Below are 26951 nucleotides of genomic sequence, written 5' to 3'. Positions count from 1 at the left end.
CAGGGGTCTCCATATTCCCGTTGTTGTATAATCTTTATATGAGTTCACTTGGGGCAATTTCTCTGGAGGTTGAGGAGTTGATACTATCATATGCTGATGACATCTTTTTGTTGATGCCAGTTAATTCTACCTATGATATCGCTTTGTCTAGAATCACTGATTGTATAAGGAAGGTTAGTCTTTTGTCTTCTTTTTGTTTAAAGCTTAATACTGATAAGACAAAGGTTTTGTGGTTTGGTACGTCAGTTACTAAAATATTAAAAAACAATTCCCTGTTATGATGGAATTCAACTGACAGTGGATTTAACTTCCAGAGTTCTTGGGTCATTTTGGACTCTGCTTTGGAGATGAAACATCATTATTTCATAAGTTTCTCAGACAACGTTTTTAAAAATGAAACAGTTGCGGCTAATTCAATCATGCTTTATTCCTAGTCGTTATGTGCTATGTCAGGCATTATTTTGGTTTGTGTTTCACCAATAATGATTCATTTGTATCTCCTATTGATCTGCTGTGCTTGTTTTCATGTTGGAGTTTACAGATCAGCTGTCCTCTTGCTTCTTAGTACCCCTTTGCCAGTCAGGTTTTCAGGATATCCACAATGAATATGCATAAGATTGATTTGCATACAATGGTGGAAATATATACAAAGCAATCTCATGCATATTCATTGTGGATATCCTGACAACTTGACAGGCAGGGTGGGGGGTACTCCAGGGATAACAGGAAACACTGCTCTAGGGGAAGAAGACCTTGACCAAAATAAGTTTATTATTTCCCTCCAAAAGCTATGTCTCTAATGTCATTGGGCTAAATCTACAGAATAGATCAACCCTTTGGTAGGTTTGAATGGAATTAAACTGGACCAAGGACTCCAAATGCTCCTCCTGTCATTGGCAGATTGTGGAGTCCTGCCACAGCTGGTTGTAGACGTTTATCTGATGTGTTCATTGCATTTCTTGACCTGACAGATTGGAGTAGTAATATTCATTTACTTATTGTCCAATCTTTCAGGGAACACCAAAATCAGCAAAAAAGGTCCCTTATGCTGGCTGAAATTCAAGAGCAAGACATCAAAAAAATATCAGCTCTCTGAAAAGGCTGTTCCAGGTAACAGTGGATTTTTTTAAAATTACAGATTGTTTATTTTAGAAGGCTTATGTCTTATGCTGATTTCAAGAAGAGATTTCCTGAGTAATTGTGAAATAGTAATGATGGCAGATGACAGCCCATTTGCACAAAGACTGCCAGTATATCTGTCCCAATATAATGATAAATCAATTAGCAGGAACCTTCAAACATGCAGGGACAGTCTATATTTATTTATTTAGATTTTACTCACACCTTTTTCAGTAGTAGCTCAAGGTGAGTTACATTCAGGTACTCTGGATATTTTTCTGTCCCAGGAGGGCTCACAATCTAAGTTTGTACCTGAGGCAATGGAAAGTTAAGTAACTTGCCCAAGATCACAAGGAGTAGCAGTGGGATTTAAACCTGCTACCTCTGGACTGCAAGACTGGTGTTCTAACTACTAGTTGGTCCGTAGAAGTGATTGATTTCGAGTTTAGATAGACGCAGACCAAATGACCCTGAGGCAGGTGACGAAACGCTGGCCATCGTAGGTCATGGTCGAGTTTGGCGTCATATCAAGAAACAGAAAATTTGTATTTTCGGACCTTTCTGAAAAGCTAAGTGAAAGCTAAGTAGCTAAATAGCTCTCTATGGTCTAAATATCAATGATAGAAGAAATGAGTATATATTTATACAAAAAATTACTTTATACCCGAGGTGTTTGCCTGTGATGAAACAGCCCAGCCCCCGTGAGCTTGTTTGATACAAAGCCGGGGGTTTTTGAGGCAACACCTTTAGGTCAAAAAACGCTAATTGTGTTTTTATATCTTCTCCATTTTTTCACTTTTGTTATATAAACAGCTCTAATAGGAGGAGATTATCTTCTAAATTTACTAGAATTGTTCTAACTACTAGGCCACTCCTCCATACTGCTGTGACTAACCAATATACACTGACAATTGCACAAGATATTTTTCAAAAAAGTAGAACAACAGCAAAGGCAAACTACTGGTGAATAAGAATGATGCCTTTCTATTAAATATTATTAAGCTTTTGATTAGAATATAAACTCTGTTGTTAAGGAATTACACTTTACTGCCTAATGACAAGTTCAACAAGTAGGACTGTTGTATTAAATTCTGATAATCCAGTAGCCTTAACAGCAGAATTTATATTCTTGTTTTTTTATTATTTTTATTTATAACAGGAAGCTTTATGGAATGAATCCAGCCAATATACAATGTCAAAACAAACACAGTAAAAGTACAAAACATAGAGATTCATCCCATACAAGGAATTCACCTAAATAGGTATCCTCACATATAGCAATATGTTTTCCTGTTGTATTTTTATATTTTTATGTGAACAGTAATAAAGCTAAACATCTCCTATTACATTGCAATAAACCCACTCTCCCTCTCCCCCACATAACAGAGTTTATATTCTAATCAAAAGTTTAATAATATTTAATAGAAAGGCATCATTCTTATTCACCAGTAGTTTGCCTTTGCTGTTGTTCTACTTTTTTGAAAAATATCTTGTGCCTGGGACTTATTGTCAGTGTATATCTGTCCCAGGCATATTTAAATTGCATTCCAGTGTTGGCTTCTGTCACCTTTGTTGGAACATGTGATCAAGGCAGTTAGCAATGCTGGTTTTAAAAAGAGGTTGATTTGGGAAAGCCACTGCTTATTATCAAAGGAAACCAGACTCCAGTCTCACTGATGCTCCTTGTGATCTTGGACAAATCACTTACCCCCTGATTCTATAAAAGTCACCAAAATTTGCATGCACAATTTAATTGAATAATAAGCTAATTAGCACTAATAATTGGCAGCAGTAATTGGGTTTTTAACAAATTAGATTTAATTGGCATCTAAACGTGATCTGAAAAAGGGGGCGTGGAAATAGGAGGGTCAAGGGTATAACGGGAGCATTCCTAAAATTTACGCACATTGTTATAGAATAACAGAGATATGTGCCTAATTTAGGTGTGTACATTTGAACCACATTTCAGTTGGTGCAAATGGCCATACTTACAGTTAGGTGTGATTCCTGGCCATAAGTTCTATTCTATAAACCACACCTAACATTAAGCATAGCTTATAGAATAGCACTTCTTTTCAGCGCTGATTTTTTTGGCGCCATACTGTATATAGAATCTACCCTGTTTCCACGAAAATAAGACAGTGTCTTATATTAATTTTTGCTCCCAAATATGCGGTAGGTCTTATTTTCAGGGGAGGCCTTATATTTTCATGAAGAAGAATTCACATTTATTGTTGAACAAAAAAAGTGAACATTTATTACATACTGTTGTCATCACAAACCAGCATAACCAGACAAACTGTGATGGTACATTTACCGTACCAATCCCGATAGGAAGATTTATTCAATGACAATAATGTCATCATCTTCTGGAACATCATCAAAACAATCCAAACCCTGAATTTCCTGGTGAATTTCTTGTGACTCCATTTCTTTCAGAATCATTGGCCCATATCTCTCATGTGTAGCAATAGCACTGTCCTTAAATGAGTACTTCTTGTCAAGGTAGCCTGCTCGTAGCGCATTTGCAATGCAACTGTCAGTGATTTTCTCCCATGAATTCTTCACCCAAGTCACAACCTCTTGCAGTTTAGGCTTCACAAAGTTTCCACGCTGATTTCTCTCCATTCTATTTTCAATGTAGTCATTAATTTCCATGCGCAAATTGTCCTTGAATGGCTTGTTTATTGCAATATCAAGAGTCTGGAGATAGGCCATCATTCCTGCGGGAATCATTATTTGATCTATTTTTCTTTCGTGAAGAAATTTCTTCATGTCTTTAGCGCGGTGTGTGCTGGCTGCATCTCAGACTAGCAGACCTCTTTGGCTCCCTCGCGTAACAAGCGGCAGCATTAAATCGACCCACTTCCTTATAACTGCTTGTGTGGCCCAGGCTTTTTCAGTTTCAAGAATAAAAATGCCTGAAACACGTTCAATCTTACCCTTCTTGCCCTTAGAAATTATTAAAGTTGGGACTTTAGTGCCATCCAAACGAATTGCCAAAATACAGGTAACACGTGCACTTTCGTAAGCAGTGGAGGGAATGTACACTGAGGAGGCACCCCGCTGTTCAATTGTTGTTTGAGATGCTTGGCCCATAAACACTGCAGTTTCATCCATAGCAATCATGTTGGAAAGATTGTATTTAGACAAGTCAGCGTCATCAATAAAGGACTTGAATGCAAATGCACGCTTAATGATTTCAGCATCTTCCAGCCTAAACAGTGTTGTGGATCTTCTTAAAGACAATTCACTTCGCTGAAGAAAACTATCCAGCCAGTGTTGTGATGCTTTGAATTCTTCAGGGGCTATTTCGAACTGTGGTGCCATTGCAAGGGCAAATTCTTGAATCTGAGCCCTATTCACAACCAAAGCCTTTGCTCTCCTGTCAACAACCCAATCACAGATCAGGTCTTCCAGCTCGGAAAATAATGGTTGCCGGCCTGATCCACACTTGCGTTTTTTAGCATTTCCATTCTCCACTTGTTGACTGAGGTTACTGTAATCTGCTCGCCATTTTCGGACCAATCGGATACTCAACATCTTCTCTTTGCAGAAAGCAGTAAGATTTTTGCCCCAAGAGTCTTCCACGATTCCTTTCTTGTACTCGACGAAATAGCTCTTTCTTTTTGCGCTCATGTCTGGTAGGGCCAGAGCCATAACAACACGGTAAGCGCAGCAGGGGGTCAAGGGCAACGTAGAGTTGTACAGTATTACGGTTAAAAAAAAAAACCTTACCGCGTTGGCAAACTGGCCTGAGTCAGGCAGCTGTCAAGGGACCTCAGCACCTCACTACAGTAAAAAAGAGCAAAAGTCCCTTTCTGAGGAGGGGCTTTGCAGCATGTCTTGCCAGATACACAAACCAAATTCTTACTTGCTCCCAAGATCGCAACCGGCACCAGGCTACAGCACTTTTATTTTACAGAGGCAGGCTCTTCCTTTAGAGCGCCCGCTCTTACCTGACAAATAAAGCACCTGCGCGTCCGCTTCCCAAAGCTCGCGGAGATCTGAGGGCAACAGTGCACCGGCAGGCTGCAACCACTGCAAAGGAGGGGGGGGGGAGGGAGACAAGTAGAACTCATTTTGATCACTCTGGCCAGATCGGGGATATCCCCTCCGCTCCTGGGTACTTACAGATCTTGCCCCTCAGGCTCTGCAACACTGGAATCGCCTCCCTGCTGTCCTCTTCCGCCATGGCCCACAGTAGCTGCCTTTTTCTGGGCTCAATCCTCACTACCGTATGGACCTTCATCATACCGGTAGCAGCTGAGCCCCGCCCACTTAGGGACCGCGCGCTCCTGTTGGGTGGCTGGAGCTGGTTGGGCAGGGCTTACGTAAGAGCATTGAAGTGGGGGGCGGTATCCTGCAGGAGAGTAGGCCGCGGCTCGTCCGCCCACAGTGACCGCAGCTGCAGGACTCGAGCGGAGCAGAGCTGCCCTGGCCAGGCTGGAAATGGAGATGGGGGATTTTCACGAAGGTAATGGAATGTGGGGCCGGGCTGTTCTGGCTGGGGGTCTCGGGAGGTTGTGAGAGGGCTTAGGGCGCAGGATAATCCCTACTGACGTTTAAAAAAAAATTCTACCGGTAGCTCCGTTCCCCATTGGTGGCGCTATATGCGCTCCTCCTGTACATTCGCAACACTTGGGTTGCAGCGAAAAAAATTAAGGTTTCTGTGTCCATGTCCCATCGGGCCAAACAAAAACTTTGCTAGGTCTTATTTTCGGGGGAGGCCCTATATCTAGCAATTATTCAAAATCTCTACTAGGTCTTATTTTCGGAGGATGTCCTATTTTCGGGGAAACACGGTAGTCCTTAAGGGACAATTCTAGGAAGTATGCCCATCACTTGGCGCACCTAAGTGTACCAACTAACACCTGCCATTAATAAGACATGAGGGTGCATCTATACATAGATATGCCAATGCCGGCCTTACACTTGTTTTCTGTAATCGTATCCTGGCGCCAAGATGCCATTATAGAATTGGCACTAAACACACAGCATTGGAGCACCTAAACTGGGACAACAGCTTATAGAATTGTTCTTTTAACCCTCCAATACCTCAGCTACAAACTTATTTTGTGAGCCCTCTGAAGCCAAGGAAATACCTACTGCACCTACTACTGAAAAAAGGCATGGGCTAAATATAAACATATAAAAAGTATGTAAATAAATAGGGAATAAATCTGCTCTTCGGGATCCTGCCAGGTACTTGTGACCTGAATTGGAGACTGCCAGGGACAGGCTTAATAGACTTAGGTCTGACCCAGTCAATATGGCACATGTTATGTACTTAAGATAGACTTAGAGGAGCAGCTACAAAGTTCAAAGGTCAAAAACTTACATCATGCATGAATGCTGTTCAAAAATACCATCCTGGAAGCCCAGGCCAAATATATTCCATGAATTAAAAAGGGAGGAAGGAAGACCAAATGACAGCCGGCATGGTTAAAAAGTGAGGTGAAGGAGACTATTAGAACTAAAAGAAAATTCTTCAGAAAGTTGAAGAAGGATCTGACTGAAAATAATAAGAAACAGCATACGGAATGGCAAGTCAAATGCAAAGCGCTGATAAGGAAGGCAAAGAGGGACTTTGAAAAAAAGATTGCGTTGGAGGCAAAAACATATAGTACATTTTTTTTTAGGTATATTAAAAGCAAGAAGCCTTCAAAAGAATCAGTTGGACCGCTAGATGACCAAGGGGTAAAAGGAGCACTCAGGGAAGACAAAGCCATAGCGGAGAGATTAAATGAATTCTTTGCTTTGGTCTTCACTGAGGAAGATTTGGGAGACCCAAGGCCATGTGGGGCTCATTTTCAAAGCACTTAGCCTTACAAAGTTCCATAGTAACCTATGGAACTTTGTAAGGCTAAGTGCTTTGAAAATACGCCTAGGAACGCGGTGCCAGAAATGGTATTTATTGTTAGTAATATGTAAGGTATCCTTAAAATCAAGCATGGTACCGGAAGACTGAAGGGTGGCCAATGTAACGCCAATTTTTTCAAAAGGTTTCAGAGGTGATCCAGGAAATTATAGACCGGTGAGGCTGACGCTAGTGCCGGGCAAAATGGTAGAGACTATTATAAAGAACAAAATTACAGAGCATATTCAAAAGCATGGGTTAATGAGACAAAGCCAACATGGATTTAGTGAAGGGAAATCTTGCCTCACCAATCTATTATATTTCTTTGAAGGGGTGAACAAACATGTGGATAAAGGTGATCCAGTCGATATTGTGTATCTGGATTTTCAAAAGGCATTTGACAAAGTACCTCATGAAAGATTCCAGAGGAAATTGGAGAGTCATAGGATAGGAGGTAGTGTTCTATTGTGGATTAAAAACTGGTTAAAAGATAGAAAACAAACGTAGGGTTAAAAGGTCAGCATTCTCAATGAAGAAGGGTAGATAGTGGGGTTCTGCAGGGGCCTGTGCTGGGACCGCTGCTTTTTAACATGTTTATAAATGATCTAGAGATGGGAGTAATTAGTGAGGTAATTAAATTTGCTAACAATACAAAGTAATTCAAAGTTGTTAAATCGCAAGAGGATTGTGAAAAATTACAAGAGGACCTTATGAGACTGGGAGACTGGGCATCCAAATGGCAGATGACCTTTACAAAGAGGAAGTGCAAAGTGATGCATGTGGGAAAGAGGAACCTGAACTATAGCTACGTAATGCAAGGTTCCACGTTTGGAGTCAACAACCAGGAAAGGGATCTAGGTGTCATCGTTGATGTTACGTTGAAACCCTCTGCTCAATTTACGGTGGTGGCTAAGAAAGCAGAGTGTTAGATATTATTAGGAAAGGAATGGAAAACAAAAATGAGGACATTATAGTCCCTTTGTATCCCTCCATGGTGCGACCGCACCTCGAATATTGTGTGTAATTCTGGTCACCGCATCTCAAAAAAGATCAGTGGTGTGCTGGTAAATGTTTAACAACAGGCTCTCTCCCTGGTCCCCCTCTGCGCCCCCCCCCCCCAAATTGCAGAGCTGGCTATAGATGAGGAGAGAACCTGGGGGGGGGGGGGGGCAATGCATTACTCCAGGAAAAAAAAATGATCCCAGGTTCCAATCTAATTCATGTTTAATGTGCGATAAAATGCCATAAATAAGAAAATAAATATAAACTTTTAATGTTGAGCACTTGATTCTCAAAGTGAACATATTCCAAACACTATAACGAAAATAAAATGATTTTTTTCTACCTTTGTTGTCTGGTGACTGTTTTTTTGATCATGCTGGCCCAGTATCCGATTCTGCTGCTATCTGTCCTCTTAACTCCGTTTCCAGGGCTTCCTTTCCATTTATTTCTTTCCTTTCCTCCTTTCTTCTTCATTTCTGGTCCTCAGCTTCTGCCTATTTTCTTCATCCATGTGCAGTTTTTCTCCTCTCTTCCTTTTCCCTCATCTCATCTCCTTCCTCACTCTTACCTCCCCTCCATCCATGTCCAGCATTTCTTCTTTCTCCCCTCCTCTCCCCTGCCCTGCATGCACCCATACCCAGCAACCCTTCTTTCCCCTGCCCTCCATCCACCCATGTCCAGTGACCCTTCTCTCCCCCTGCCCTGCATGCACCCATACCCAGCAATCCTCCTCTCCCCTGCCCTGTAAGCACCCATACCCAGTGACCCTCCTTTCCCCTGTCCTCCATCCACCCATGTCCAGCAGTGACCCTCCTCTCCCCTGCCCTGCATGCACTCATACCCAGTGACCCTTCTCTCCCCTTCATCCACCCATGCCCAGCAACTCCCTTCTCTCCCCTGCCACCCCCTCCCGAGTTGTTCAGCAAATTCTCCTCCCTCCCTCCGGATCTGGTCCCTCACCGACCTGACTCTGTCACCCTGCCTTGTCCTCCGAATTCTTCGGGGCAGGCAGTGGTGCCTGCATGCTGCCAGCGCTGACTCTCCCCTGCCGCCTGATCGCGCTTCAAAATGGCTGCCGAGACTTCAGCAGAAGTCTCGCGAGGCCGCCTCTGGAAGTCTCGGTGGCCATTTTTAAAGCACGAACCGGCAGTGGGGGAGAGTCAGCGCCTGCCCCGAAGAATTTGAAGGACAAAAGGGTGACTCCTCAGAGTCAGGTTGGTGAGGGACCGGATCCAGAGGGAGGGAGGAGCCGGCTCGCGCTTTTCAACAACCGGCTCGCAAGTCAGAAGATAATTTAACAACCGGCTCTTGCAAGCCGGTGCGAGCCGGCTCCAGCACACCACTGAAAAAGATATAATGGAATTAGAAAAGGCACAGAGGAGGGTGACGAAAATGATAAAGGGAATGGGATGTCTTCCTTATGAGAAAAGGCTAAAGCAGCTAGAGCACTTCAGCTTGGAGACAATTCATCTCAGGGGAGATATGAAAGAGGTCTATAAAATAATGAGCGGCGTGGAACAGGTAGATGTGAATCGCTTGTTTAGTCTTTCCAAAAAATACTAGGACTAGGGGGCACGCAGTGAACCTACAAAGTAGTAAATTTAAAATGAATCAGAGAAAATATTTCTTCGCTCAACGTGTGATTAAACTCTGGAATTCTTTGCCAAAGAATATTGTAAAAACAGTTAGCTTAGCGGGGTTTAAAAAAGGTTTGGCTAGCTTCCTAAAAGAAAAATCCATAAGCCATTATTAAAATGGACTTAGGGAAAATCCACTGCTTATTTCTAAGATAAGCAGCATAAAATGTATTGTACTGTTTTGGGATCTTGCCTGGTACTTGTAACCTGAATTGGCCACTGTTGGAACAGGATGCTGGGCTTGATGGACCTTCGGTCTGTCCCAGTCAGTGGCGTAGCCAGTATGGGGCCACGGGGGCCTGGGCCCCCGTAGATTTGCCCCTGGACCCCCCTGCCGATGACCCTCTCGACCCCTCTTCCTGTCGCCAACCCGCCGTCGCCTCTTTGCTGGCGGGGGACCCCAACCCCCGCCAGCCGAGCTGAGGTCCTCTTCGTCCCAATCCCTCGCAAAGCTTCGTTCTAGTCTGACGTCCTGCACATTGTACGTGCAGGACGTCAGACTCACAGAAATGAAGCCTTGTTTCTATGAGTCTGACGTCCTGCACATACAACATGCAGGATGTCAGACTAAAACAAAGCCTTGCGCAGGATTGGGAAGAAGAGGACCTCGGCTCGGCTGCCGGGGGTTGGGGTCCCCTGCCAACAAAAGTTGGTGATGGCAGGTTGGTGACGGCGGGTCGTCAGCAGGAGGGGGGGTTGTTTATAATTAGGATCTGCCTCACCCATTTGGGCAGCGGAAGCCATGGGCTCTCTGTACTATCCTAGAGAGAACTGCAAATCCCCTCTAGATGCTTAATTATCCCAACCTTAAATCTGCTCATGACAGGCTTACACCGTCAAGGCAGTATAGACCCTTGTAATTAGAAAGGAACTGTTTTAAATCCCCCCCCTTATAGACCTCTTTCTGACTCCGTCACACGGGGGACTAAAGGTACTTATTTCATATATCAGGTTCTGTATAGTTTCTCTGACCTCCATTGTCACCCAATCACAAGGGGGTGGCATTAGGAGCCGTAATTGAAAACTAATTCCCATAACTACTGCTTTCTGTCCAAAACTGAGTGTCACTTGTATGTGATCTACCTTGTAGGCTAAATGTTAGGTAAAGAGAAGATAGAATCAATAAAAATAGAGACAGAGATAGGTTTAGATAGATAGGTACATTTTATTTCTTACCCAAACACAAGTCTTCAAGTTGATACAAATACAGACATCAGATTCTGGGTTTATCTGCACAGCGCCCTGCCGTCTGAGAGAAGCGTTGGGGAGGAGTTCCAAACTAAGGCAAAATCTCTCCTCTTTTATACACAAACCTCTCCATAGAAGTGAATGGTGAGAAACCTTGCTCCTAATCTTTCTCACTTTCTGAGATCATACTTTCCCACGCGGTCTGCTGTCTGATGTGCCCACCTCCTTCCGTTCTCAGCTACTGCTAATTATCAACATGTTTTGGGAAGCGTTGAGATAACAGTTTCACATCTTCCGGCTGCAATACTTTTCATACCATCTCTTGAACTCTGTATTACCTCTGTATCATTGTATACCAAAACTAATAAGCTCCATTTTATTCATCTGATCTTTCATTACAGGTGCTATATTTGATTTAAAGGTTGTACCAGTTTGTATCAGGACTCATTGTTCAGACCTGCTTTTTTCAGATTCTCAAATATTAATTCACTTGCTTGCTGTTTGGCCTAGTCAGTATTTTTTTCAGTTGTTCTAGGCTGCATAGCTTTGCCCATCACTATTCCAGTGGTAGCCTTAAAGCTAGGCCATATATTAACAGAACCCAGTATGTAGTAGATATAATAAGATAGTTTATTACAATCTTACCAATGGTAGTACATGCAAGTTAAGCATTCAAATAATGGGGCAGCATATCATGGCATGTCCTCTCTCTCTAGCCTTCTGGAGTCTTCCTTCTCTGGTCTTCTTCTCCTCTTGTCTGATCTAATACCCCTCAAACTGCTGCTTATATACAATTTTGGCCCTATTCATTTCAATGGACCCCAGCTGTCTCAACAGGGCTCCTAGCCCTTATCAGTTGATCAGAATGACTTCACATGTTCCCAATCCTTCCTCTAGCCCCCACATTGGATGTTCTCACCCGGGGTGCAGCTGACCCAGTACTATCTCTACATAACCATTGCAACTCTTGCTTATGACATCTTGCAGGTGCCAGTCTTAGGATTGTTTATAGAGTAGATTGCCCCCACCCTTGCCAGTTCTCAATTACCTCATTTCAGCACTTGCCGCAGTGAAATGTAACTGTGTCAAAGGTGATCACTGATTTTTACAGGCTAGCTCTCTTTTGTGTCAGAGATGATTTTGATTTTAAGAAGCCTAGCTCTTATCATGAGCCATTGGCCTGTATTTTACTGAGAGCAAGGGCTAGCATAACTCTTCAGGGTCAAGAGGGTCGTCGGTGGGGGGGGGTGTCAAAGTTGGTGGCAGGGGGGTCGGCAATGGCAGGGGAGTTCAAAGTTGGTGGCGGGGGTTCAGCAATGGCGGGGGGGGGGGGGGGTCGGCGGCACCGGGGTTGGCTAAAATGTGCGCCCTCACCTCGGGCTCTGGACCCCCCTCCTGCTGAAGTCTGGCTACGCCCCTGGTCCCAGTATGGCAATATTTATGTAGACTGTTCACTTATTATCATTAGGGACGTGTTTTTGTTTATACTAAAACAAGAAATGTCTATTTCTTATTTCATTGTAATGCCAAAATATAAGAAAATCAAATACAATTTTGTTTGCAATTGTAGCCCTCTAATTTTTATCAAAGGACCCCCTGGGTGTGTTCTTGTCTAGCCTGCATCCCCATACTACTCCTTTCCCTCAGATCAGCCGGTCCCATTTTGAAATACCACATCAGTAGGGCAGTAGGAACTGAAAATTGCTCCCGTCCATTTTGTACCCCATGGATGGGGTAAGAAATGGAAGGAGAGGGGAAAGGAGGGCAGGAAAGGAGATTTTGGAGAGGTAAGTGGAAGGGCAAGCTGAAAGGGGAGAAGAGGCAGGTGAGTTTAATATGTGGGGACTAGGAAGGCCAGCAAGATTATAAAAAATCCCCAAAATAACAACAAAAAATAAAGAAAATGAAACCTCCACCTCTAGCAACAAAATGAAAAAAAGAAATTAAAACAAAATGAAAAAAAAAATTAAAACAAAAAACACAATCCTGCATACTCTTAATTACCATATTCCACTGGTTTTTACAAGATCCCTAGTTAATCCAGCACCCTCCCCTCTTATCTCCATGCCATAGGTGCCCCATATAAGAGGCTGGGGGAGGCTAAACCTCACCAGCCCCAAACTGTGAGCTTTCCCTCCCTGTCATCTGCTTACTCACCGATACCTCCGCTGGACCTGCCACCTTTTCAGGTCTGTGGCAGCAATGAAAAAGATGCCTGGGACCATCATCCTGCACATTGCTGCTATCTCTGTTGATCTCATCTCCTCTGATGTAAACTTCCTGTTTTGAATGCGAACCAGTAGAGCCTGCTGTGGTGCAAAGAGGGCAATGATCCTCAAACATCTGAGTTACCGACTGCCTATTCACCATGCTTTATAACAGCGTTCTCAAGTCCAGTCCTAGAATATCCCTTGCCAGTCAGGTTTTCAGGATATCCACAATTAATATGCATGTATTTGGTCTGCATACACTGCCTCTATTATATGCAAATCTTTTTCATGCATATTCATTGTGGATATCCTGAAAACCTGACTGGCAAGGGCTACTCCAGGACCGAACTTGCGAAACACTGTATAATAATCCAAGCATCTACCAAAATCAGATAGGCTATTGTTTAAACATCAGGTCAGTCTCTTCTTGCAGATGTGAGGGCTGTAGACATGGCCACTCTGTGCAGATTATTCCATCTTTCTCAGAGATGCCAAGGTACCCAGTTCCAGGCTGAAAATTTTAAGACAGTCCTGGATTTCTGACCACCCCATCCTGATCTATCATGGGATTTGCAACACTGATGTCAAAGGACAGGATCAGACACTACAAATCTGCTTTAGGATGTAAGTTCAAAACCAGGACTGGCCAAAATGTTTCGAGCCTAGAAATGGGCAACTTGGCGTCTCTGCTTTCTTGGAAATTTGATCTAATCTAATCCAGTCTAATCTAGGATTTCTATTCCGCTTTACCCAAAAAAGCTCGTCAGATTACAAATATTTAAAAAATGGTCCACAATTCCATTGAGTTACAAATAAAACATCAGTTAGATTAACAAATCATTTCAGACTAAAGAATCATTCAATTATTGATAGAATAATATGGTTAAGTGCCTTTCTGAAAGTGGTGTAACCAGTAATACTTCTGATATCATTAGGTAATTTATCCCATAGCTCTGGACCTTTACCAATTATAGTTCTATTCCTGGTAGTCATCTTACCACATATTAACATAGAAGATACCTTTAGTTTTATCTCCTGAGCCAAACATAAAGTTGTAGACGCAGAATAAAACGAGACCCCATTAGCAAGATAGTCTGGTACTAAGCCATGTAAAATTTAAAAAAAACAATAACAAAAGGTTAAAATGGATTCTGGCATGGACTGGCAGCCATACCATTAAGATTAGTAGCTTGATACAGCTATTCTGCTGTTAAGGTTGCAACCAGTTGCCCTAGAGGGCAGCCCTCCTTTGGGCTTTCTCCATTCAACCATATTTGCACTGAATTGTGGGGGTATGCCGAAATCTACAGTGCACAGACTGCACTGTGTGCCTGCTCCTCTCATCTTCTCTTCCCTTCTCCCCTGCTGAACCCTCCAACCAGGACTGTGACAATTCCAGGGTGTGCTCTCAGAGGACGGGCCTTGTGTCAAGATGGGTACAGTCAGCTAATATGGTCTCTGATAATGAACAGAGATCAAAGGCTGGCTGATAGATGAGAACAGACCCTGTATGCATTCTGGCTACTAGAACATGTGCTCACATAGGCCAAAGCCCTTCTTGGAGGTGGGGAGAAAGAGGGAATAGGTGCTATTTCCTGTATAGCATCTCTTCACACCTAACTTTCATTAGGGAAACATCATGCTCACCCACTGTCTTTATGTATTTGGCTCTCATCTGGTCTTTATTTGCTTTCACATTCTATGTTTCTATTCATGCCAGGGGCATGGTCACAGATGGGTCTAGGTCAGCCTAGGCCCCTACACTTTTGCCTCACCCCCCCCCCCCCCAAGCTGGGTGCACCATTGGTATAGCTGGTGGAAATCCCCAAGCCCCACTACCTGAAGAAATCCAAAGCCCACCCCAACTCAGCCGTGCAGTGCAGAGGCAGGCAGACAATGGCAGCACTTTGAGCCCCCGTTACAGGCACCGCAAGCATGTTCAGTTTTTGCAGGAGCACTGTCTGATGCTAATTCCAGAAGATCAGTTTTGGGCTGTGTTAGTTCACCAATGCAGAATGTTTTGGTGGTACCAAAGTGCTGCCACTTCCGTCTGCCTCTGCACTGCACAGCTGACTTCGGGTGGGCTCCAGGTTTCTTTAGCTAGTGGAACTTCACCAACTAAAGTATTATGACAGAGGTGGTTGGAAGAAGGGAGATGAGGAAAGGAAGAAATTATGGAAAGCAAGAAGCAGCAGCAGAGGAAATAGAGTGCTCAGTGCTGTGCCCCCTACCTTCCCCCTATACGCACACAAAATTAATGGTCTCTTTCCCAACTAATTCTCATCAGGGAATTATCTTGCATGGTCATCTATCTCCTTACTACTTCCCCATCCTGCTCTTATGAGGTAGTCATCATGCATGATCTTTCTCCTTATGCTTTGTAGCCATCATGCACAGTCTCTGTACTTGCACCTTCTTTGGCTGGCTCTCATCCAGCAATCATCAGCCTATCCACTTTCCTTATAATGTTTCCATCTATCTGTCTCCCAGAACACACCATGCACATCCTTTTTCATTATTCCTCATCTGCCTCTCATAGGGGGATCATCACTTTAAAAAAAATCACATAACTTTCACCATTTCCTCCTCATATTTTCTGTAATATAAAATGTATATGCTGCCATGTCCTCCACAGTGTGATGTTGTGGAGCTGTTTCACTGCTCATTCATTGACCAACCACTAGGTGGCACTGAAGCTACATTTTCATCCCCCTAATAACCCTTTTTGTGAATGCTATTTGAGGAGAAGCACTCCTAAGCCGAACAAATTCAGAAAACAGGAGGTGCCTGTGGACATTCAGTGGTAAAATCTTTCTTTTTGCCTTTGAAACAGATGGTGGAGGAATTCAGTCAACAAATGGAAGAAGATCCCAGGTGCCTCAGCTGAAAGGTGAGCAGGAATGAATTATTTGCAGATGTCTCTACTGGGCAGCCCTTGTGTAGAAAGAGAAGAGGGCTTTCTGCAGCCAGCAGCAAGCTCTTCACCCTATAAATTATATGTTAAGCATGCATTTACATGCTACCTGCGGTAAGAGCCCTGTTTTGCGGTCAGAGCCCGCGAGCGTATTGTTTCACACACTCGGGGGCTCTGATCATGGGGCGGTAGCAAATGTAGGCACTGGTATGGCACTAATAGCGTCTAGCACCCATGTTTGCTTCTGATCATCGGCCCATATGTGTTTCTTGATTTGGTGTCCTTTTTGGCTCAGCTACTAAGCCCTGGCTTTCCATTTTCACTCCCAGCACAGCTCTGTTACAGGCTAGCTTTTGTGGTGTATAAGCTGTGTGGCTGTGCAGGGCACCATGAATATTGGAGTACTGCTATTGTGGTCTGCTACCCCTATATACTATTGACTGGCTGGGATGGGGAGAATGTGGGTTATATAGATATATAACCCACATTCTCCTCAAGGGCCGGCGAGAGACTAGGCCGTGCCTGGGGCAAGGCCGCCCTGCCTCCGTCCCCCCACCGCTGCCGCCCTCCGTCGCTCCCCCTGCCGCTCCCCCCGCTGCTGCCATCCCCACCGCTGCAGTCCCCGGTCTCACCTGCCTGCTTCCACGGCTCCAGGCCCCCTGCATTCAAAGCGGCAGTCGCAGATCGCCTCTCTTCTGGCCTTCCGTCCCTGTGTCCCGGCCTCGTCTGATGTAACTTCCGGTTTCCATGAGGGCGGGACACAGGGAGGGAAGGCCCGAAGGGAGGCGATCTGTGACTGCCGCTTTGAATGCAGGGGGCCCTGAGCCGAGCAGGCAGGCAGGTGAGACTAGGTACTGCAGTGCCTGACCCCTGCACCAGGTTCCCCTTGGAGGCCCGAGGAATTTTGTCCCCCCTGCCGCCCTCTCTGCAGCCCTGTTCTCTTCCTCTCAGCCAGTCCTCAATAGTCCCTGTTCCCTTCCTAACTTGTGCACACTATACACTTCCTTATCTCTCATCTGGGCCACGGTGGACTGGAAGGCATAGCACGAATATGATGTAAAGTAGTAAACTGTGGCAGTGAATTGGAGGAGGAAGAGAAACTGGTGGAACTTGCAGTGCTTCCTCAAGCATTTTTTACCCACAAGTCCTCTCTGCGTGTTCTACATCTAAAGACAGTCTGGCCAGTTGTGTTCACAACCCACCGTGCTTTAAATTATTTTTTTCTTATGGACTTGGTAATTTGTGCCAAGTTGAGTTGGCACCTATGATGCCTGCTATTGATCTGACATAAGTGGGTGAGCTTAAATGTTGGCACATAACTGCCAACTCACGATAGTATACTGTAACAGATTTGGCGTGCAAATGTGGCATTATAGAACACTAGTGCTCAGATTTTTGGTGCCTAACTTTTAGCACCTTTTATATAATTGCTCTTCTTGTCTGTAAAACTAAAGTTCAGAAGTTGTAGCATTGATCAGACAGTTTAATTGGATTGACAGCTTTAGGACACCTTTGAGCAGGCTCTTCAATTTATAATTCAATCATAATTCACACACTACTTCAAACTGTATAAAGGATTACTCCTTACTCCTTATGGTATGCTGTTTCCTCCACAAATGTAACAGGTAGGGGGGGTATGGGCCTGGGTCCGCCTGTCTGAAGTGCACTGCAGTACCGACTGAAACTGCTCCTGGGACCTTTATGTGCTGTCATGGACCTGAGTATGACATCTGAGGCTGGCATAGAGACTGGCACAAAATATTTTTAAAGATGTTTTTTGAGGGTGGGAGGGGGTTAGTGACCACTGGGGGAGTAACGGGAGGTCATCCCTGATTCCCTCCGGTGGTCATCTGGTCATTTCGGGCACCTTTTTGTGCTTTATTCATAAAAAAAACACGTCTGGGTGAAAACGTGCAAGTGTTCATCATGGACATCCTTGCTTTTTTCGATTATGGGTCAAAGACGTCCAAGTGTTAGGCACGCCCAAGTCCCGCCTTCGCTATGCCTACAACACGCCCCCTTGAAATTTGGACATCCTTGCGACGGACTGCAGTTGGAGACGTCCAAAATCGTGTTTTGATTATACAGATTTGGATGTCTCTGGGAGATGGACATCCATCTTCCGATTTTTGTCGAAAGATGGACGTCCTTCTCTTTCGAAAATGAGCCTGTTAGTGTGGAAACTAGTTGCTCAGCTCCTTTGCTCCAGTGGACAGTGTGTTAAACTGGAAGCACCTTTGCTTTCTGCTCCTCTCCTTCCTTTTCTCTTACTCCCTAGGGCAGGGAGCCGAGGATCTGGTGGGCTTCTGAACGAGGTTCTTCACCTACTGCTCCTCTCCATTCTCATCTTAGCTGGACCTCTGTTTAAATGTAACTGAATTATTTCTCTCTTCATAGACCTCCTTCTAGTTATGATTGATTGGTATCTTTCTGGAGCAGGAGCCCAGAATATTCTCCTAGCTACTGCAATGGAAAACATTTTTGGCAACCTGATACATGTGTAATGTCCCTTTATGTTCAAAGATGAAGCTCCAGCCACCTAATTGGGATGCAAAAGGCCAGCCTCCTAGCTTTCATTTTTTTTTCACTATCCTATTGATCATTGTATTTGTTTTTGTTTCTAGATCTCTCTATATAAAATAATATGAATATTAACCACTCTATAAAGTCTTTCTAGGATGGTATATCAAATATAAATAGATTTGGAAACTTGGCATTGAGTGATCACATTTTGCTTGAGTTTGTCCTTTCTAGGTATGTGCTAGCAAAAAAAAAAAATTCATAGTTTTCTCTGTTGTTTGCAAGTTTTGTTTCTTTTTTTTCATTTTGTTTTTACAATTTTTTTTATTTTTATTTTTGTAAATTTCAAACCTTAGTGTAACTTTTAACCAATTACATCAGAAACAAACTGCAAGAACTGACCCATAGAAAGCTTGAGCCTTACTGCACTCCCACCAAAGATGCCAAAAAGTGCTTACCTGTCCACACCCCTTCAAACAAGCATCCAATCCCAACTAATACATCCTACAAAGCTGCACTGGTTCCTCCACTGCTGCTGCCCCCCACCCGCCCACCCCGAAGATCATTGCGATCGCCACCCCGCCTGCTGCAACTGTAATACCTTGGCTGGCGGGGATCCCAAGGTCCCGCCAGCAGAAGAGCCTCCTGCACTGCTCTTCTTCTCTCTGCCACATGGCCTGCCCCTGCGGCTGCTTTTTCTCTCAGGTCATGTGTGCTCTGAAAAAGGTGTGAGCAAAATCTAAATAAATAAATAAATGCTTTGTTTCAAATCCAAACATGCACAGCCTGAGGGGAAAATCAGCTGCTGAAGGCAATGTGGCAGACTAGGAAGAAGAGCAGTGCTGGAGGAATGTCTCTTCTGCTGGCAGGGGCAGGGCCCCCCCGCCAACCAGCCGCCAACCAGCTGTGTCTTCTCCTCCGGGGGGCCTGGAGCCGGAGTTTTCTCTCTCCTGTTCCTGTCGGAATGCGATCACCCAGGTCCCGTCAGGAGCAGGGGAGAAAGAGAGAGAGACCCCAGCGCTGGCCCCCCTTGCAGGACCGGGCCCAGGGAATTATTCCTCCACTGCCCCCCCCCTGGCGGCCCTGGGAGTTAGAGTCTTGGAAGCAGAAGGCTTTGAAATACAACTTGAAGCCACAGATTTAGGCATCTTTGGAGCAGGTGAGGGCATCCCAACATGAGGGTCGTGGCAGTTACAAAGTTTTTATTTTGCACAGAAGTTTTCTGTTCTTATCTAACAAGGTTTGTCCTTTGAGGGCAAAGTAGTAAAGTCCGCCTAGACCACTTTTGTAAGAAACTCCTCTGGATATGCCAGAAACTACAGGATACAATTAATTAGTAAGTTCTCTAATGTGAAGATGCCAAGTTACCCAGTACCAGAATGGAGAATTTTTGTTCAATCCTGATTTGGAATTATACTTCAAAGCAGTGAGGGATTTGTAGTTCCTGATTCTACTCATTGAAATCCATTCTCTAGGTCCCATAATGCGTCATGATAGGCTTGTCAGAAAGATAAAATCTCCCTCTCTGAATTGGGTAACTTGGTAGCTCTGCTGAGGGCACTCAAATTTATGAGTTCTATCAACATTTTAATTTAGATGACTGAGTCAGTACCTTTTCTTTGATTGATTCCTTTTGTCCCAGAGTCCCTAGCTGGGGTGTGAGCAGCTAATAGATAGGGACTCCTGAAGCCTGAATACCAGAGGTGTAGCCAGACCTCATGGTGGGAGGGGGCCAGAGTCCGAGGTGGTGGGGGGTACATTTTGGACCCCCGCCAGCAAAATCAGGGGCCCAGAGGAAGTTTGGTGGGGCCCAAGCCCTATGGCCCCATGTACCTATGCCACTGCTGAATACTAGACTAGAACAAGACGAGCTAGAATTGCTGAAGGTAAGCCTTAACATCACTCTACCTACAAAAAATGCACTCAACACAAAAAGGTAAACAGGAATTAGTGAAAACGAACAGTTTGACAGAAGCTGGTATTCTGAGGCATCAGCAAGCAAGGCAAAAACAGGAACCAAATGCAGGGCTGAATAAGAAAACAAGACTGAAACAGCAGAGAATAAGCTAAGAGGCATGGTGGAAAAGCACAAGCCTGCCATGGGCTGGTCCCTGGTGGGCCAATCAGGAAACAGGAACTGAGATTATGAGAAATACAAGGTACAGCTAGGAACCAGGCTCCCGAGGCAGAATAGCTCCTCCTAGAAAGCTGCTGCCTCCCAATTTAAGGGTTACTGGCTCATGACTGAAAGCTGTTAACACTGGGGGAAAAGTCCTGAAATTAAAGGAAAATGAATGAATGCACATCCCTACTTCTTTCAATGCTAGTAGGAAATGTAATGCAAGAGCTATAGTTACTGATGCTATTGCATGATGGGAACTGTTAGCTGTAGCATTAGTATTGACAGAAACACTATTTGAAAGTATTCTTGCAGCTAGGAAACATTAAAGAACTACCAATTTCTTTCATTCTCCATTTCCTGCTGTCTCTGTTTCAGAACCATACCCTTTTTTGCTTCCCTCCCAAATGTGCCACTGAGACTCAGAGATGCCAAGTCTGACCCATTAAGAGTGTGCCTTATTCAAAGGCTCTCTCACTCTCACTTTCTGCAGAGCTGCCAAGTTACCCAGTTGCAAGAGGGAAATTTCAGACAGCGCTATTTTGATGCATTATGAGTAGAATCAAGGATTATAAATCCCACACTGCTTTCGGGATATAAATTCAAAACAAAGACTGGCTAACTAGTAGCTCTGTCTTTGAACTCATTCTCTCAATCATGAGAGCTTCAGTGTCAGTGTACAGATCCTGAACATTGCTTTCATGAGGCAGGCCTAAGAGAAGAAAAGCTAAGTGGACCCACCAGTAGAAGAAATCTGAGCACACCTTCCTGCCTCCCCTTGCCTTGTTTCGTTTCCTGTACCCAGTGACGTAGTAAGGGAGGATGGTGCCCGAGACGGAGGGGGAGGACGATGCCCACGTCCCTCCTTACTACGCCACTGTTTGCCCCCATTCTCAAACCCCCTCACCCAGCGCACACCATATACCTGAACTGGTGGGGTCCCTAAGCCCTGCCAGTGGAAGCCCTCCTGCCAGTGCACTGTGCCATCCACTCCCCCCCCACCTCCACGCAATGCTGGGTTTTTGTACAACTGAGCATGCATAAGGGAAGCCTGTGCATACGCAAAAACTGTGCATGCACAGGGGTGAGGGGAACAGATGACGTGGCATACGGGCAGGAGAGCTTCCACTGGTGGGACATGAGGACCCCTGCCAGCCAAGCGCCCAATTTTGGGGGGGTCCTGGGGCACCCACCGTGTCCCTGCCAAGATGGCTCTGGGGCAGTCCACCTCCCCCCCCCCCCCCCCACCAACTATGCCACTGCCTGTATCTCCAAGTTCATGTGCTGTGAAACGTCTATGCATACTATTAGCCACAGAGTGGAGGACAGTTTTAAGCCCAGAGAAAGCACCCAGATAACTACTTAGTTACCCAGATAAATTCCTTTGATAATTGCATTATCCCTGTCTATATTCTTTCAGAGGCACCAACGAAAAGCAAATATTTTAATGCTGCTTTTTTCATTTGCAAAGCAATAAACACTTAACTTTTTCTAGATTTATACACCAGACACATCATCTGAAAACTCTCTCACTTCGGACTTCAGTCTCACTATGTGGGATGGTTCACCCTTGTATAAGATCAGAAAGGTTTGGTACAAAATACAGATTTATAGAAGTTTGCATTTGTTGGATGTTTCCTGTACATTTATTTCCTAGATACTACTTGGCGCATAGAGCAATGGTGATTGACTGATTTTGATTTTACTGTTTCTAGTACTTCTTCAGAGTCACAAGAGGTCCCTGCTCAACAGGACGAGCAAGATCCAGGGTAACACTGATGACTCTAGCTCCTGTTGTCATATTGAAATTCGCTACACTGAACTCTTTATCACCACCGACGACCTGTCCCAGACACTCAGTCAACATGAGTACTTCTCACTCGCCAACCGGCGGGCTAGGATTTATGAACACAATAGATACCAGAAGATCCCAATAAAGGAGCTCCTGTCCCCTTTGCCTTTCGAGAGTCAAAAACCCCACAAGATCCTCATAAGTGGAATTGCAGGTATTGGTAAGAGTGTAGCAATGCAGAAGGTACTGAGTGAGTGGGCCTTGGGAGTGGCCTTCAGAAATTATGTGTGTGTCATGGACTTCACCTTCCGGGAATTGAATCTGATTGAAAACAACATATCCTTGATTAGCCTCACCCAGAGTAAACATGCCCATTTGGAACAGGTATTACAGCAACTGTTCAATCACCCAGAAGAAATCTTAATTGTTCTGGATGGTCTTGATGAGTTCAGACATTCTTTGGATTTCACAAGTAAAAGTGACTGCATTAAGGTTGATCAGCCAGCCCATGTCAAAGACTTGGTGTGTAGCCTCTTGAAGGGGACCCTTTTAGGAGGAGCATCGATAATTGTCACCACAAGGCCTAATATCATCATCCCACCAGAAGTGTTTGACAGAAATGTCATCATCCTTGGGTTTGAGGAGCAACAGGTAGCAGCATATTGCCTCAGATTCTTCAGGAGTCAAGAGCTGTCCAAGGAAGTGTTTGAATATATTGTGAAGAATGACAACCTTTCAGGATTGTCTTTCATTCCTCTTTACTGCTTCATCATCTGCACTGCCCTGAGTGAGTTTTTCAGGGGTGGAAGCCAGGGCTCATTTTGTGACAGCCCACCCAAAACCATTACCGAAGTGTACCGCTGTTACCTCTGCACCATCATCCAGCACCATATGCGCCAGGAGTCTTTGGGAGGAGACATGGAGAACCCTCCCAAACTATGTAGCCCATCTGTTCTCAGAGCTATGAAGGATGTTCTATGGCAGCTAGGGAAACTGGCTTACTACACCTTGCTCAGTAACAAGATCTTGTTCTATGAATCTGACCTTCAGGACTTCGGCTTTGATGCCAACAAACTTCCCACAAGCTTCCTTAATAAGATCTTCATCAGTATCAAGGATCAGAAAGAAGTGGAGATGTTTTCTTTCTTCCACATGACTGTCCAGGAACATCTGGCAGCCTTATACTGTGTGATGGCTATGTCTCCAAATCCAGCAGATCTAGTTGTGAGCCTGAACCTTTGGTGCTTTGGTATCATCCCTCAGGAAATGATCAACAGTGAACTGATTTCTACCACTGTGAAGATGCTGATGGGGAACAGATGGGAGAACCTGCAGATGTTTACCAGATTCTTCATGGGGCTGCTGTGTTGCAGAATTGAGGGCAAACTTGAAGGGCTGGTGGATGGCCTAAGCAGAGATATTTTGCAACTTCTTGCAGAGTGGTTCAAGGAGAAGGTTCGCTATGAGGCTAACCAGAAGTTCCTCAATCTTCTACACTGCTTGCGGGAGCTGCAACAGAAGATAGTAGTGGAGGAGGTGGCTCCAGAGATTGATGAAGTAAACTTGTTTAAAGTGACCTTGAATCCTGTAGATTGCTCAGCTCTGTTCTATGTTCTGCAGCATTCCAACAAGAAGCTGAAGACTCTCAACTTGGGTTACACAAACATGGGTATCCAAGGCTTAAGACGACTCCAGCCACTCCTACACCGTTGTGAAATACTGTAGTAAGTATTAGAAGTACTAGTTGTAGCATATTCATGACAAAAAAAGAGATATTAATGCATTGTGTAAATTTTTAGTAAGACTTCATCTAGAGTAGTGTGTCCATTTTTGGAGGCCATGTGTTAAAAAGTGTATAAACCACAAAGAGTCAGTCCAACAAGAGTTATTGAAATGGAGCAGAGTCCAACACCTCGAGAAGGCAGTGAAGGGTAGAGATTTTCAAATATTTCAAAAGTATAAGTCATGCACAGGAGACAGGAATTCTTCAGTAGAAGAATGAATCATAATATGAGGCTGAAGTGGCGTGGATTCAGATATAATGTAAGGAGATATTTAGTCACAGAAAGAGCGGTGGATAAATGGAACAGTCCTTCCAGTGGGAATGGTAAAGGCAAAACATCTTAGAGGATTAGTGGGGAAGTGAGGGTGAAGCTGGAAAATGAGCAGGGGCTGTGGCATTTCACCAGTCACTATCTGACATGATCTGTGAGTCTGTGAAAACTGGTGAGAATCGGAGAGCTAAGGGGACAATATTCAGTGTGGATTAAGCAGGCAAAAGAGGCTGGGGGATCTGGCAGATCTTTATATGGGTCCTGGCTAAATATCAGCCGGGATCCACATAAGTGCCGATGGCCAGCGCATGCCCGATCGTGCTCGGATATTCAATGCTGTGTGCAGACATATATGAGTCCAATTTAGTCAGCAGCAGACAGCAGTTAAAAAAACAAACATTGACCAGTAAAAGATTAGGGGCTGATATTTCTGCTGGCACAATCAGCAGAATAAATTAAGCGCTGGCAACGCCACTGTTCAGATAATTAGCAGTGCTGAATCTATGTGCTGAGCACTGATTGCCTCTATCTGGATATGTTTCAGTGCCGCCTCCACTGCTCCTGCAGCTTGGCCCTTTTTATCGATATCTGGCTGTTTAATGATTGAAGCAGTTATTATCCAGATATCTTGTCATAATATCTAGTTAGGGGAGTTTTGCGGGCGATGTCTGGTGCCCAGCACATAACTCCCTTTGAATATTGGCTTCTTTTCAATGCAGACTTATAATCAGCATTTTTTCAGGTGAGTAATAACATTTTAAGGTGACATAAATCAGACAGAGCTCTTCAGGGTGAATATTTTTAAAAGAAAGTGTATGTTTGATGAAATATTCAGATGTAAAGGCACTTATTTTTTCTCTCTTTTTCAGTTTACGTTACAACTCCCTGAATAAAGAAGCTGCCATCATGGAGTCAGCTGTGCTGAGGTCTCCAGACTGCCAGGTGAAAAGTCTCCTGTGAGTATCAGGTCCGCTTTGTGTTGGAATATCTTCTTCCAGAAAATAGAATTTCTTAGGCTGATAAAGTACTGCTAATAATGATATGTCCATTGTCACCTTTGACCTTATACGCTAAGAGCCATAGTTGTTAAAGGGGCTATTCAGGGATGGAAAGTGCTTCCACCTTCCGCCCCCCCCCCCCCCCCCAAAAAAAGAAAGAAATGCCTTGCTACCCATTTGCCAATTTCTTTTTCTGGCCCTCCTTTTCCAAATTGGGGTGCAAATGGGGCACTTGCATAGAGCCTACAACATGGAGAAAGAAGCAGCAACAAAAGAGGAAATAAATGCAGGGTCTAAGAGCCAGTGCTCATGTTCACCAGCCCTGATACTACCCTGCCCCTTCCTTCAGCACAGGCTTCCTGTTACCTAGGAAACACAGTGATGGTGGGGACACATATGCTGCTTCACAGGCCTCATAGTTACTTCCTCTTTTATTGATGTTGCCACAGGTCTGGAGTTCTTGCAAAGTGAGGAAGAACATCTGAGAAGAGACCATGGGAGGATGCTGCTGGGCAGGGCGATATCGACGAGAGAAAGGGGGGATGTGAACTGGGCTAGAGAAAGGAAGAGAAGATTCTGGATGGGAACTGCATAGAAAATAATAAGACTTGTTAGTGATGCTACTCCGAAAGTATGAAAGATACTTTTCATGTACATAGTTACTCCAGATCAGTGATGTAGCCAGAGGTCCATGTGGGGGGGGGGGGGGGGGGGGGAGAGGAGGAGGAGATCCCAATGGTGGACTAAGCGGACCATGTATTCGCCCTCCCTCCTGTTGTATTAAACCATATCTTTGCTGGCGAGGATGTCCAAGCCTCACCAGCTGAATAGGTCTCCTACACTTCAGCGCTCCCTGCACATACTCGGCTTCTGCTAATGAAGTGACAGTAGAATTTCAATGCTTTTTATAATATGGTTAGTTTTATTCTGGTAAAAAGCAATGTTCTAGTGTGTACATTGTTTCCACTGGATGAGCTGTGTTACTGTATTGTCAGAAGGTCTATATACAGAAAGAGACAAGAGCAGGTTTACTTATGTAAATGTTAAAGATCTAGGACTGAGATTAGATTCCTGTTCCACTTTCCATGCTCCTGCCTGAAGCAGTCTACAACGTGTTCATCTTCACTGTGCAGTCTATAGGGACAATAATGAAGTGAATCAAATTGACTATTTATCCTGTGCTCCCAAATCCCTTTTTGTGGTCCTCCTGGTAACATGTGGCAATGGCACAAAAAGATGCAAAAACAAAAGGAGAAACTCCAGTCCTCACAACCATGTAAAAAGTAACAAAAAGGAGTGAGGAAACAAGAACTAAGGAAGCCATAGCTGAATGATGTAAAACATGTACCTTAATCATAAAAAAGCAGAATAATGTCAAACAAAGATGCAGCACATGAGATGTGTGACAATGTTGTTTCCTCCCCCCTCCCCAAGGCTGGCTTAACCATTAGGCAGACCAGGTGGTTGCCTAGGGTGGCAGCAATTTTAATGAAACAATCAATCTTAAGAGCCATGTTAACTCAAAGAACCATCACTGT

The 26951-nt window shown here is 44.3% G+C and overlaps 1 protein-coding gene across 2 annotated transcripts in view; it reads left to right on the top strand.

The window, feature by feature from the left end:
- The window catches only part of LOC115476310 (NACHT, LRR and PYD domains-containing protein 12-like), a 49042-nt gene that overhangs the window by 7867 nt on the left and 14224 nt on the right, over nt 1-26951 (top strand). The window contains exons 3-7 of one of the 2 annotated variants that reach the window (XM_030212610.1): nt 1015-1110; nt 15850-15906; nt 22285-24085; nt 25285-25371; nt 25863-26066. In XM_030212610.1, coding sequence (XP_030068470.1) covers nt 1015-1110; nt 15850-15906; nt 22285-24085; nt 25285-25371; nt 25863-25884 — 2063 coding nt within the window. In that variant the 3' untranslated portion in view covers nt 25885-26066. Of the gene's footprint in view, nt 1-1014; nt 1111-15849; nt 15907-22284; nt 24086-25284; nt 25372-25862; nt 26067-26951 lie in introns of those variants that run through there. The other variant, XM_030212609.1, reaches the window with a different exon arrangement.

Source organism: Microcaecilia unicolor, chromosome 8 (assembly GCF_901765095.1).
Source record: "Microcaecilia unicolor chromosome 8, aMicUni1.1, whole genome shotgun sequence".
In the NCBI taxonomy this organism is placed as follows: Eukaryota; Metazoa; Chordata; class Amphibia; order Gymnophiona; family Siphonopidae; genus Microcaecilia; species Microcaecilia unicolor.
Note: the sequence above shows the minus strand (reverse complement) of the source record. Positions and strands in the feature narration are given on the sequence as shown.